The following is a 15275-nucleotide window of genomic DNA, read 5'->3' as shown; positions in this document are numbered from 1 at the left end:
GGAAGATGACACGAAGGAGATTTCACCTCCCAGTGAATCGTCCACCCTTACCAGCACCTTCGACTCTAGACAGTATCTCGCGCCATCCGCAGTGGAAGAGGTAAAATGCGAATTTACGCGAAAGAACGGAGAATTTATGCCGCAGATCGTAACGCTTATAACCTGGATTAAACATTTTTATAGCGCAAAGATCTCACATAGTACGTTCATCTAAATTATTTCGATTAGAAACAATCGTCGTAAATAGCCAACGTTCTTTTCGCTTACGCAACGATAATTATCGATGACGCAACTTTCTTTCTTCGGGTTACTAACGAGGTAAAATTAATTTGTCGATGTAAAATTCGTTCTCTGATCGATTGCTCGAAGATTGATTTCGTTAGAAACCATGGCTGTTTACTCGTTACTGGACAAATTTAGACGCATCACTGTCGCTTCGCTATGAATCATCGTCCATTTGATTCATCAGAAGTGGAGATTTGCCCTACTTTATTCATTGGCCATTTTAGACGTTCGCTTTGACTGAAATACAGACGAAAACAATCTCTACTCCTTGCGCTGTTCTTTAATCAGTTGCTCGAAAACTAGGTTCGTCAGTAGCAATGGCTATGTTTACTCGTTACCGGGCGAGATTACACTTATCACTGTGTCTCTCCACTACGTATGAATCATCCATTCACTTCGATATTTTGTACGCTGGCCGCTTTAGACGTTCGTTTTGCATGAAATACGAGTATGGACGAAGACAATCTCTACGCCTTTTATCGCGGATGAAACATTCGCGCGTCAAACGTTGTTCACCTACAAAGCGTAAGTTCACCTTAATCCCATTTTTCATCGAATCGGAAGTTCGATTCGCCGGTCGATACGCGAGTACACCGTTTAATAGAGAGGAAAAATGTAGCTACGTGTGCGTTCTGTGGCGCGATGTACAATTCGGTCGGAGATTATCTACTGTGGTTCCCGGTAGCTTATTCGGCGAGTGGCGAATGATTTTTCAGAGTATTCGGGATCGGTCGCGATTAATGGAACGGAAAAGGTTGCGAGAGCAAACGGGGGCCTCGACGAGCTCGTCGAGTGCTTTCCCGGCAATGACCAAATATAATTTCGTTAATAACGCACCGATGCAAATGGAATCGCCGCGCAATCGAAACAGGGCCAGAGAAATAATTACTCGATGCGTGGAACCGGGTGTTTCAGCGCCCTCGGTAAACGGCGAATCGCGGATGCGTAGCGCAAATTTACAGAACGTACTGATTGTAGCATATTTTAGCGGAAACGTTGCTTTTCCCTGGTGTGAGTCGAGTTAATTCAGCGAAAATCGATCGGATCCGAAGGCAGAGGGTACCGATACTCGGCCAATTAATGCTTTTGCCAGTCATTTTTCTCCGTTCTCTCTCGTTCTCCGACAAACATGCCACTTTTAATCGAACTCTCGTCAGGAAGGAGAATCCGGCAAGCTGGATGTTTGTCCGTTTACTCCCAGCGAAAGTCGATCTTCCGGGATCTTGCAAGTTTTGAAGGATTACAGCGGTGACGCACGACCCTCCGAAGTTGACGATGCGCAGCAGGAAGTCGTCGTTGAGGCGCTAAAGAACCAGATCGACGTCGGATCGATGGTATCGGAGAAATTATCGGAGAAAGAGGTTCGTAAATAAACGGAACGTATCGGATCGTATAAAAAATACGAGCTGCGGATAAAAGCGCTACTTGGTTTAATTATGTCGCGGTAACGAATGTTGAATCGCGTGGATTGGATAGCTGATTTTCTACCTCGGAGGAGCGTTGAAAAACCGTGTCCCTTTAATTTCGCTTCGGGAATGAGTTTACTGTTTGCTCGTCGTTCGTTAAACGTTACGATTTTTCTCTGCCAGCAGACCGAATGGTAATCTTGCAATCGTTTCCCGACCGTTCTGTGTTTGTTTGACGACTGAAAAAAAAAAAAAAAACAATTAATCGTTGATGCGCGGCTGATTTCTCTGCCATTTTTATACAACGTATCGAACGTTTCGTTCAGCGAGAAGCGAAGAGCGAGAGTCGCGTCGACGTTGGTCGCGATTCAGCGCAATCTGCCGTTCCTGACATCCATTTCTTGGACACCGACTACAGCGTTTACGACAGAGACTCGTTCGTGTATTACGGAGAAGAGGATAGAGGGGAGACGACGGTGTCGTACGAGGAAATCGATGACTACGAACCCATCGGGCTCGAAAATATCCTTCACGGTATTTGCGAATGTCTGGAGCCTGTTCGTGAGACGGTACGCACCCCGACGCCTCCGCCACCCGACCCTTTCGAGGAGTTTCTGGAAAGAATGAAACAGGAGGTAGACGAAGGACGTCTCGAGATGCGTTTTCGAGTGGAGGGAATCGGTCCACCAGTCTCGACAAATCGCATTACAGCTGTGAGTCTGTGGCTGTCAGACTGTGCTCGTCGCCAGGAAGGGCTGGTTGGTCCGCGAAATATCAGACATTTTCTTTGCCCCGATCTCGAGGATTGCCAACACGATAACAACGTGGATTGAATGCGATCGATAGCTTGCACCGTGAGAAATATATCTGTCACGCGATATATCTGTAGTCGAGTGGTCGCAATGAGCTAAAAGAAGTATGTGCATTAATCCGATGATAACGTTGAAATTCTTGTCCGGATTCGTGGCATATTATAACGGATCGCGAAAGTAATTTGAACATTCACCAGGGAACATTTTTTTATGGATACGTTGCATGAAACTTTTTGAAATCTCATTCGCAACACGATGAGACAGTAGTATCGTGATTATGATACTTGTAAAACTTACAACCGACACAGAAACGTGTATAGGTGATGTTCATTACGAACATTTATTTGGTAAAAAAATTAGCAACTATATAATAAATTTAATAAAAATCCAACGTACAGCATAGTCTTCGAGATACGTTTAGCGATGGAAACGGCCGTACTAATTGTTGTTACTTACTAATGTAGTAATAATCGAACGTTCAAATATTTGGCGAAATGTATTCACGTAATAATTATCTTGTATCTTCTATACACTCGTTAGAAATTTTCAGATTCGTTTCAAATTTGATCAATGTAATCACCATGGTCGTGCTTCGTTACAGCGTTAATGAAATATTTGAAAACATTTTGCGTGACTCGCGTAATATGTCCGCGTTAATTTGATATCGTTGAAATTTTTGTCTGCCAATGTGACACAGAAAGAGACACGTGTTGCTGGCACGTCTCCGCTCGTCCAGAAGCGCGATACACGTACATGCCCCTGTTCACGTTCGTGATCCGCGATTCGAACTAACGAATAATTTACGTTGCAGAGATCATTAAAATATATAGACGGACGAATCGTGCGCGGCCACCTATAAAACATCAACGTGCTTCGACCGTTTGCGTTTTATTTCGCGCCACGCAGAGATAATAACCGTCACGAAACGCACGCAGCACACGCTGTTTGCCTTTTAACTCGGTGCATAAATTACGGCTGGTAACAGTCAAATTTATGCAGGTTTCGGGCCATTTCAAATTCCTGTCGTGATTCGAAGTTTCGTCCAAATTCGTCGCATTACACGTTCGCTTCTGTAATTGGTTTTTCGGCGTTTTAAAAATTTTGTTAGCCGATTATCGCATGGCCCGGGCGTAATTTCTAAGAACGAACGCAATGAAACTGGCTCATAAATGGAAAACACTTTCTCATATGAGCGTAAAAAACAGCCGACTGTGCAATTGTATTCTGAACACTGTCGGAACTTTCGCTGGACAAAATTTGGAGAGAAAGTATTTCAAATACTACTTTAAAAAATTCTGATCGGAAGGAACCACTTTTCCTTCTGTTTCTCGATATTTTCCCGAGTTTTTCGGCCTTCGCCGTATTCCCCTCCGTTTGTTTTCTGGCCGTTGTTCCACGTGCACCATGCAGGTCCTGGGATCATCTCTGGTTCTTTTCCCGCGTCTCTGTTCACGCACTTCAGCCTATCATGTTTAGAAATCCCGATCCATTTTCTCATACTGAAATCGAGGACGGACTGTCGGACAGATGGCTTCCTTCTTACAATTACTCTGGGATATATCCAGGTAAAGGGAAATGTAGACTATATATTTTCTATGTGCATCATGGATGATTCACCCACAGTGAAAGATTGTTTTCGTCTAATACGAACATCCAAACTGACGAGCGGACAAAGTAAAGTCAGTCGCTGCGTACTTTTAATAAATTGAACGAGTGTTCGTTAGAACAACGTTTCAGAACACGCACGGTACAGCATCGTATCGCTGTTATAGCTTTTCTCATATTCAATTTTTGAAGATTTTATCAGCAAAAGGTATTAAAAGTTCCTATGCACAGGGTGAGTGGGTAAAAAGCACTGGCGAAAATAGTTCGTTATCTACCGACTTTGTCAAGAAATGATCACGCTCTTTAACTTTTATCTCAATAAATTTCATCTCGAGCATATTTTGATAAATTCAATAGATAACGAATTATTTCTCTTTTTACCGACTCACTGTATAGTCTATTCGTTATGGACGTTCTTCATGTTCTTATATTCCCTTCCCGCAGACACATTATAGTGCGGCATGGGTAATATAGCAAGTGGACCGGATCAGTTAGGAGCTTTGAAATCAACAGATGCATGCTGCCGAACTCACGATATGTGTCCCGATATAATTGAGGCTTATAAGACGAAACACGGATTAACTAATTCCGCCTATTATACCAGGTTTCTTCTTAACGTTGTTCTTATTCTCCGCGCTTTTGCCGGAATTCTTTCTAGCGCGAAGCCCGCGGCATCGGTGCTGAACCAAAGGGAAGTTTCTTTTCGAGGCAGACGTTCGAAATTAATTCTTCTTCCTCGGAGCGACGTTGTTTCTCGTACACGGGGTGCACGATTTTCCTACAGTATTGCACAGAGCGAGACTGTAACGTTGGCTTTCACGCCTGACGCGGACAACATCCAAGCCGTTAAACGTTCTACTTTTATCACAGAACTACGCGAATGTTAACGAGCGCGGTAATGCCAGGTTCGCGTGAACGCCTACGCGGAATTTTCGTCCGGAATCGACCAAATGTCCAGTATCCAGTGAGAAATTGCGCACGATTAGACATAACGCTATGCGCGAATTGTAGGCGTGCCTAGCCGGTTGCTACCTCGTATGAATCATTCGCCGTGCATATCGAACGCTAGTCGAGTCAAGATGAGAAGCCGGAATTTGTATCTCGGTTACTTTTCCTTGCAAGCTGCCCCTTGAAACTCTGAAAATGAAACCCATCATCGAGCAGTTGCGATCCGATGTAGAACTTTCATCTTGCCGACGTACTATACCGTTTAAGTAAGTTTCTTACTTTTCTAACCGAATCGTGGGTGCCATAATACGTAGGATCATAAGGTTCCTACTACTACTTATGCGATAGATATGAAAATACATTAAAATTTTTAACGACTTTTAGAAATAGCTATGAACTAGTTGGAGTTACATTTCAAATGTTCCTTCGACTGCAAGTGGTTAACTGTAAACGTTTCGATAAGCATCAGCAGACGAAGATAACAGACGATTTGCATATTTCTTCAACATGTTAAGTTGCGACTGCGACGAAAAGTTCCGTCAATGTTTTAAAAAATCGAAAGATAAAATAAATGCCGGGTTAGTAGGATTCGGCTATTTCACCCTATTAAGAACGCAATGCTTCCGAGTGGATTATCCTATCGTGGACTGCATAAGAAGATCCTGGCTTGTAAGTGTAATCACCGTTCGATACGGACGAATGATCTTTTTCTCGTGAATTTCAGCGAACAAAGAGCAGAGCATGACAAAATAACTTTTCATTCTCTTGCACGACAATTTATGAAATAGTAAAATCAATGGAACAGAAAGACAGAGTTGCAATTTATATATTATTGATCTCATGCTGAATCGTGCAATTTCAAATCAAATATAAGGGCAATGAGGGCAACTTGTAGATTTTATTTTTAAAACTATTTTATCGTCGACCTCGTTACTGTCGCACAAGCATTTATTAATGCTAATAAATTCGTAATTTGTGACGTGCAACATTTTACTAATACAGATACATAGTTTAATCCAATCGTGCAAGAGATTCTAGTTATGTAACGAGCACCTATGTACAAATTTAGAACAATATATTGCAACGTGTGAATGGTATACTGTCTAGTATACAGAATAACGTATACAGAAATGCTCAGAAATCGCCGCAAGAACACCCGATCCGAGTATATTTCCTCGTACAGTCCAATGGATTGGATTATGAAATATACATGAAACAAAGCACGCCCGTATCACACAGTCTCGCTGATCTATCAGAAATACAATACATGTTCGTCTAGCAAGGAAATAATCGCGCAGAAATACAAACTACAGTCGCCTCAAAGAGAATCTTCTTGCAATTGCAGTTCGAGACGCTGTGAGCAGTACCAGCTCGATACGAAAGGTCAGAAAAAGTATCGGTGGTTCGATTTACTTGAATACTAATCTTAAGGACGATGCACAAACGACATCGAGCATGTTCAAAAATATTGTACAACTCAACTTGTAACAAAGTTGCAAAATAGCTGCATAAAGATACAAATGTCACGCCCTATCAAAATTACGATATGACGCAGATATTCACAGGCTAAATAAAACGTTGATACAACCTTCTAAATTCACGGAATAATTTCTTCCTAATATCTCGCCAGATCGAGGATTTATTAAGACGATAAGAGAAATGCCCGGATCGCACGAAACTAATTTTCGCTCTTAACTTTGGCTCCGGTGGCAACAACGTGTCGTCAAGTGTTAGCGTTTGATGATACCACGTTAGTATCGTACGGAAGTCGACCTTTTGCGTAAACTATACGAACTTGGAATTTTTTACCAAAAAAGACACCGGTTGCTGATTAAAGTTACTAATAAGTTTACGCGGGCGGCGAAGCTTTTATATAAGCAGAGAGTGGGTGCAGAAGTACTGCGCATGGATTTTCACGAGACTGTTTGGCTATTTTGGATGTTCGTAAAAGTATTTTTAATAATATTATAAGAGATATCTGTAGGTGTTTTATTATCGAGCAATTTGTACTCGCGCACGTTAAAGGTATAAATGGATAATAAAAAATCATGAACGCATTCGCTATTATCATCGATGGAAACAGATCGTATTTTGTTTCTTGTACTTATGTACAATATATTTAATAATACGATGTACTTTTTAGATCAGAATACGAATATTCTGTTTAATATGACGCGGGAAACGAAAGTGCCAAAAAACGAAAAAGAAAAAAAAAGGAAAAACGGGAGGCTGTAGTTTACGCACGAGGTTAATCGAAAATAATGTACTAATTATTCTATGTGTATTACCGAAATAATAACCATCACGAAACGCACGTAACACATGTTGTTTTAACTTGTAGATAAATTTATGCACGTTTCGTGCCATTCCACATTCCTGTCGTGATTCGATCATTCGTTTCAAATTTGTTTCATCGCACGTCCGCTTTCCTACTTATTTCTCGACGTTTTCAAATTTTATTGGCAAATTATCGCATCGACCGAACGTAATTTGCACGATCAGTGGCGCTGAAACTGGCTCGTAAATGGGAAATATTTCCTTATATAAGCCTAAGCAATAGCCAAGCGTGCACTTATACCGTGTTCATCGTCGGAAGGAACCGCATTTAGCTCTGCTTTTCGGCATTTTCCCAGTCTTTGAACCTCCATCTTCTTTATTTTCGCCTCTTTTTCCGCCTGCCGTTCAACGTGTACCATGCGGATCCTGGAATTGTCGCGTGTTCTCGCTCTCTGGCTCTCCTTCCACATCTCTCTTCACACACATCAGCGTGTTATGTTCAGAGATTTGCTGACAATGAAGCGATAAAACCATCGGAGAGGATAATATTCCTACGTACGAGGCAAATTTGGACTTTACGCTATGAAAGTGCATCGCGGACTTTGCATCCACCGTGAAAGATCATTTTCGTCCAAGACGGTCATCGAAACCGACGAACGAACAAAGCAAAACCAGTAAAGCCCTTACACACATTTGACAAATTCAACGGATCGTCCCGACGTATTCGCGTTCGTTAGAACAACATCCCATCGGAACACGCATTCACTGTAATCATGTCCCGATAGAAGAAGAACAGCGTCACATCGCTACGATAGTTTTCATCATTTCCGTCTCTTGAGAATTTCGTGAAGGAAGCTATTCGCTGCTTCGTGTTCTTATATTTCCTTCCGCCAGGAACATTATGTTGCGGATACGGCAATAAATCAACCTAGAAAACGAGGATGCAAGAGAATGAAACGGACACACGCTGCCGAACTCACGATCCGTGTACCGATCTAATCGTGGCACTAAACACGTATTGCATAATTCTACCGATTATACCAGCTTCTTTCCAACTTTGTTCTTCATCCTCCACGCTTTTCTCAAACTTCTTTTTACCGCGATGCTCGCGGCATCGGTGCTGAATCAGAGAGGCGTTTCTTTCTTTGCGCGAACGCATCTTCAGGCAACCGCTTTGAATTAGTTCTTCTTCCTCGGAATAGCGGAGCGATAGTTCTTTTTCGCAAGGAATGCACGATTTTCCCAGAGTAGATGACAGAGGAAGACTGTAACGTCGGTTTGCAAATCATACGCAACCAACGTCCGCGTCGTTCAACGATTCAACTCTTATCATAGAAGCAGGCGAATGTTAACGATCGCGGTAATACCGAGTTCGCGTGAACGCCCACACGGAATTTTTGTCCGGAATCGACCGAATGTCCAGTATTGAATGAGAAATTAAGCGTTTAGGCGTAACGCTGCGCGCGATTTGTAGGCGTGCCTAGTCGGATGCTACGTCGCGTGAATCATTCGCTGTGAATGTCGTACTCTAGCCAAGTCAGAATCAGAAACTCTTTGTTGCCCGTCGAATTAGTACGGCGATCAGTTTCTTGCGAGATTCTTCCAGGAAAATGGGAGATCATACTCTGTCTCAGGCAACCCTTTGCAATCTTATGCAGAAATACTATGGACGTTCTATTTCATTTGTTTCGTTCTTTTCAATTTCAACGTACAAAGCGTTCCTTACTTTTCTAGTCAAATCATAGAAATATAATACACAGCAGTACGAAATGTCTATTATTTACGCTGAAGATATAGGGGTGCATTAAAATTTTAAACAACTTTTAAAATTGGTTCATTCGACTGTGAACTAATTGAAATTAAATTTTAAATGTCCCTTCGAATGCAAGTGGTTAATCGCGGACGTTTCAATAGCAACGCGGAACGATGAACAGTTGATATAGAAAGATAAGTAAATGGAAAATAGGATTGGACACTTGTACAACGGGTTAAGTTGCGACTGTGACGAAGAGTTTCGCCGTTGTCTTCACAATTCGCGGGAAACAATTAGTGTCAAGCTAGTAGCAGAAACGTATTTCACTTTCGTGTTAACGAAATGCTTCCGACCGGATTATCCTATCGTGCTGTGTAAAACCAGAATCCTTGATGTAAGTGTAATTATCGTTCGATGCAGACGAACGATCTTTTCTCGTGTTCTCACAGACAGCACGAAAGATTAGCGAATAGAGAGAAAACCATGAGAAAATAACTGTTTGTTCTCTCGTACAATAATTTGTCAAATAGTAAAATCAGTGAATTAAAGAGTTACAATTTCTATGTCGCTGATTTATTCCTGGGAATTGTACAATTTCGAATAAAACATGGAAATAACTTGCAATTTGTAGAATTAATTTCTAAAATTTCATTTGCTTTATCATCAAACTTGATACTGAACTTGTCACAGAAGAATTTATTACGCGTGACACAGCGTCGTAGATCTGTCGCAAGTATTCGTCTGTCAAAGAAATAATCGCGCAGAAATTTCGACCCAAGTAATTTTCATGAAAACTTTCTTGCAATGATCTCCTACGACTTTAGGGGGCAGCTTCTTACAATTACAGTTACTCCGGAAAAGTACCAGTGGCCCGATTTACCTGAATACTAACGATACTTCGACAAATCATAAGGACGATATCGAGTATCTTCGAGAAGATCGATATTCTATCTTAAACTTGTAATAAAGGCGCATGAAACAGTTGCATGAAAATAAATGTCGCACCCTATCGGACGTACGACATGGCGGAAACGTTGACGAGCGAGATAAACGAGTTTCTTTCGCGCGCGTAGCTCTCGTACGGAGGGGAAGAATGGTAAAAAAAAAAAGAAGGAAATTACATGGAAACGGGAGAAGCACACGGCAACGAGCGAGTAGCGCAAAAGATAAGCGAGCAGAGTTGAATTGGTCTCGGCTTTCCGCGCGTTTTCCTCCATTTTACGCGAGAGGGTGTGCGGGCACCTGGCGCTTAGTGGAGGATTTCCCCGGAAATTTATGTCCGGATCGAGCGCAGCCGCGCCACGCCACGAGCCACGCCACGCCTCGCCCCGCCGATTTACAATTTCTCCCGCTTACCTGTGTGAACTTTCGAACGCGGATAAGTACGCGAACTTTGTTTCAGCGAAGGAAATATTCCCGAACTACGCTTTATCGAGACTGCCCCGTGTCTCTCGACCAGTCTGGCGAAACGAATTTTTCGATTTATGGAAGAAACGGAGTGCTGCCTCGAGCGGCCCGATACTATAATGCCGTACTGGCTATACTATATTAGGCAAATGACGCGGTATCTGGGAAATCGTTGATATTTCTACACGACTTTCCACTCGAACTTTTATCCGGCAAATCTTTATCGGAACATCTCGGCTCGGGACGAGAAATTCCCTGGTGTAATAAGCTGGACAGCGTCGGTGCTTCCGAGACCGAATCGAACGGTGTTTCGAGTTCCTGGATTCGCGGGCTCAAAGTGCTTCACCGTGTTCGTTTCTATGTTAATTTAACGCAGCCTATAAATTCGCAGAATTACTTGCTTTTAATATAAACATGCTGCTATATCGAGGATTTATTAAGGCGCGAAGGAAAATGCGCGGATTTTATGAAACTAATTTAGCCTCTTAATATAAGCTGAACGTGTATGCAGAAGTGTTGCACATGGATTTTGACGAGACTGTTTGGCTACCTACGTTGCACACGGGCGAATATCTGTTCGAGGTACGTTGAAATATTTGGAGCTCGGACGAAAAAACGCGATAAACGTACATTTGAAGATCACGCCGGGGAATATACGAAATTCATTTTCATTCGTTACAAGCTAAACGTGTATGGAGAAAGAACGCTTTATCTAGATTGCATAATAAAGAAAATCTATTTGATATAACCGATGAAGATCACGATAAATCTATATTCGAAGATCACGTGGGAAAAATACGTATAGTTGACTTCCTATCTACTACGTCGTTTGGTAGCTAAAGAGAAGTATTTTTAATACGAAATGATCGAAGAAGAGAATAATCCGATAGATTCGAAGATACAAGACTTTCGAAAATTGGCGATAAACGAATGACGCTTTGTGAGAAACGAGTAATATTAATTTACTCGTTTGATTCAACTTGATTAATATTCGACTGTATGATTAATCGTAATAATATATTTTAAATGTTCAAGAAAATGACTGAAACGCGTATTCTATCACGAAATAGACTTGCCGCGTGCAAACATCTATTATGTTATAAAGTTTTCCAGAAAACCCACGATAAGATAAAGTATTTTGAAGAATATAATAAAAAATATCTGTAGCTATTTTATTGACGAGTAACATACATTCGTGTACTCTAAAGATACAAATCGATAATAAAAAGTTAATATCACATAAAATTATGAACACATTCGCCACTATAATGGATACGAATAAATCGTATTTTGTTCTTCATACTTGTATACGATATATTAAATAATGCAATATACTTTTCAGATTAGATTACGAATATTCAGGAGCGAATGTGTTGAAAGATTAAAAAGTCGGAAAATCGTAGTTTAGACACGAGTTTTAATCGAAAATAATGACCTATATATTGTATATGTATAACGGGAAGATAATAACTATCAGGAAACGCACGCAACATATGCTGTTTACCTTTTAACTTCGTGCATAAATTACGTCTGGTAGCAATTAAATTTATGCACGTTTCGGACCATTTCAAATTCCTGTCGTGATTCCAGGATTTGTCCAAACTCGATGCATTACACGTTCGCTTCCGTACTCGCTTTCCGGCATTTTAAAATTTTGTTGGTCGATTATCGCGTCGCTCAAACGTAATTTCCACGATTAGAAGCAATGAAACTAGGTCGTAAACAGAGGGTGCGTTCTCATATAAGTCTAAGGAATAGCCAAGTGTGCGCTTGTACCCTGAGCACCATCGGAACAAATCGCTCTTCGTCCTGCTCCTCGACAATTCTTCCGAGCCGATTTAGGCCTCCGCCTTTTCGATCTTTGGTTCTTTTTCGCGCCTGCTGTTCCACGTGTACCATGCGGACTCCGGAGTTGTGCGTTTTCACTCTCTGGCTTTGCCTGCGCGTCTCTGTCCACGCATTTCAGCATATTACGTTCAGAGACGCTTATCCATTTGCTGACAGTGAAATGGCAGAAGTATCGGACAGGGTAATATTCCCAGGTAAAGGCATATTTGAACTTGCGTTTTTTCTCCACATTCCAGCGTTTCATCCACAGTGAAACATTTTCGTTCGAGACCCAAACCGACGAACGAACAGAGTAAAGCCAGCGGCTACATACTTTTAATGAATCGAATCATCTGACGTATCGTGTGACGGATCATTCTGACGTGCTCGTGTTCGTTAGGAGAAAATCCCGTCAGAACACGCATTCGTTGTAACCATGCCCTGATAGATGAACGTCGTCACATCGCTATTGTAGTTTTCCTCATTTTCAATTCCCCAGAATTTCGCGAAGAAAAATGTCCTATATATAAGCTTATATTTCCTTCCACCAGGAACATTATGGTGCGGAAATGGTAACGCAGCAAATGGAACGAACGAATTAGGGGCATGGAAGGAAACGGACGCATGCTGCCGAACTCACGATATGTGTCCCGATCTAATCGAGGCTCACGGCTCTAAACACGGATTAACTAATCCCGCTGATTATACGAGGTTTTTTTTCCAACTTTCTTCTTATTCTTTACGCTTTTCCCGCAGTTCTTTTTACCGCGAAGCCCGCGGCATCGGTGCTGAACCAGAGAGATGTTTCTTTTCTGGCGAGGTCGAGTCTTGAGGCGGTCGTTTTTAAATTAGTTCTTCCTCGAAGCGATGCCCTTTCTACGTGCACATTTTCCCCGGCCGCGGATAAAGTCTCGAATATCAGTTTTCAAACTAGAAAGAAGGCAACCAACGTTCGGGTCCATTCGACCTTTATCATAAAACCAGCCGAGAGTGTTAACGATCGCGGTAATATCGGGTTCGAGTGAACGCCCACTCGGTATTTTTGTCCGGAATCGACCAAATGTCCAGCATTCGATGAGAAATTGCGCTCGATTAGGCGTAACGTTGCGCGCGACTTGTAGGCGTGCCGAGTTAGATTCTACATCGCGTGAATCACTCGCTGTGAATATCGAACTCTAGTCGAGTCAGTAGCAGAAGCTGTTGCCCGTCGAATTCGTGCAACGAACAATCGCTCGCGAGATACTGCTGGGAAAATGGGAAATTACACTCGTGCGCTCTTTTGCGATCTTACGTAGAGCTGCTATCGACGTTCAATTTTATTCGATTTTTTTCAGCTTTAATATACAGGGTGTTTCTTACTTTTCTAGTCAAACCGTAGGAGCATAATACGCAGCGGTATAAATTATTGGCTATTATTTATTCTAAAGCTAGAAAAATACGTTTAATCTTTAAACAACTCGTGAAGATAATTTGTGGTGTATGAACATGTTGGAATTTAATTTCAAACGTTGCTTCGACCACAAACGATTGATCGTAAACGTTTCGAGAAACAAAGGGGCACGAGAGTGAAACGTTGATACGGGAAAACGATGAGAAAATGAAAGATCGGATTTGAAATTTCTTCAACAGGTTAAGCTGCGAGTGTGACGAAGAGTTCCGCCATTGTCTTCACAAATCGGGGGACACTGTTAGTGCCGCGCTTGTCGGGAGAACTTATTTCACCTTTTTAAGAACGCAATGCTTCCGATTGGATTATCCTATCGTTGGATGCAAAGTCAAATCCACCATGTAAGTGTAATTGCTGGTCGACGCAAACGAATCATTTTCTCTCGTGAGTTGTCACAAAGAGCAGTCAGAGTTAGCGAACAGAGAGCAGATCGTGGAAAAATAACTTTTTATTCTCGTGCGCAATAATTCATCAAATAATGGATGAAAAAAATATGCGAATGAAGAAGTTACAATTTCCACGTTAGCGATTTGCTTTTTGGAATTTTACAATTTCGAATCAGATAGGGTAATGAAGCAACTTATGATTTGTAGAATTAATTTCTAAAATTTCATTTGCTTTATCGTGAAACTTGATACTCAGCTTGTCACAGAAGAATTTATTACGCGCGACGCAGCCTCGCAGATCTGTCGCAAGTATTCGTCTATCGAAGAAATAATCGCGCAGAAATTTCGACCGGAGTAATTTTAACTTTCTTGCAATGATCTCTCCCGATTTTAAAGAGGATCTTCTTACAATTACAGCTTAAGACGTTGTAAGGAGTACGAGTTCGATAAAAATGCTCCGAAGAAGTACCAGTGGTTCGACGTACTTGAGTACTAAGGAAAATGTAACAAACCTTAAGAACGACATCGAATATCTTCAAAAATATTATATTGTAACGATATTGTACCTAAACTTGTAATAAAGCTGCAAATTGGCTGCATAAAAATAAATATCCCACCCTATAAAACTTACGACATGGTGAAAAAGTTGAATTCCTTTTACGCGCGTACCTCTCGTACGGAGGAAAAGGGTTGTAAAAAAAAGAATGAAAATTACATCGGAACAGAAGAAGAGAGACGAAGCGAGATGCGATATATTTAATAATAATGCGCTATATTTTCAAAGTTAAATCATGAATATTTCAACTCTGCGTCTATGATTCTGGAACTTATTAAAAAACGCAACAATAAAGAACAGAAGAAGATAGTTTAGATACGAGTTTAATTAGAAATAGTAACCTGTATGTAGCTATAGATAACTTGAACCTTCCATACGCGAAGTGCTTCGCAAAGTTTGCAAGTGCTCGATCGAGTGGTTGTCTTTCGATCTCTGAACCAATGTAGCTCTTCTCGCAGCATATTTTCTCTCTGCCAAACATTTATCCGCGGTCGTGTTAACCGCAAGCCTGTCCCCGTTCCTAACTCTTATCCATTCGTCGTTACCAATTTAAATTATTATTTGGT

General features: G+C 41.4%; 3 protein-coding genes across 4 annotated transcripts in view; all 3 read left to right on the top strand.

Moving 5' to 3' along the window:
* LOC122574305 (transmembrane protein 132C) overlaps positions 1–15275 on the top strand; it is an 80074-nt gene that overhangs the window by 35682 nt on the left and 29117 nt on the right. The window lies entirely within an intron of this gene.
* LOC122574310 lies at positions 1175–2799 on the top strand. The gene is made up of 2 exons (XM_043741750.1): positions 1175–1646; positions 2018–2799. The coding sequence occupies exons 1-2, from the start codon at positions 1617–1619 to the stop codon at positions 2522–2524; spliced, it is 537 nt and encodes a 178-aa protein (XP_043597685.1). The 5' UTR covers positions 1175–1616; the 3' UTR covers positions 2525–2799.
* LOC122574308 (phospholipase A2) lies at positions 11317–15274 on the top strand. The gene is made up of 4 exons (XM_043741747.1): positions 11317–12535; positions 12872–13031; positions 13950–14108; positions 14571–15274. Exons 1-4 carry the CDS (start codon positions 12199–12201, stop codon positions 14647–14649), a joined length of 735 nt encoding a protein of 244 aa, XP_043597682.1. The 5' UTR covers positions 11317–12198; the 3' UTR covers positions 14650–15274.

The sequence above is a fragment of the Bombus pyrosoma genome, linkage group LG13 (assembly GCF_014825855.1).
Source record: "Bombus pyrosoma isolate SC7728 linkage group LG13, ASM1482585v1, whole genome shotgun sequence".
NCBI lineage: Eukaryota > Metazoa > Arthropoda > Insecta > Hymenoptera > Apidae > Bombus > Bombus pyrosoma.
This window is presented reverse-complemented; position numbering and strand designations above follow the sequence as displayed.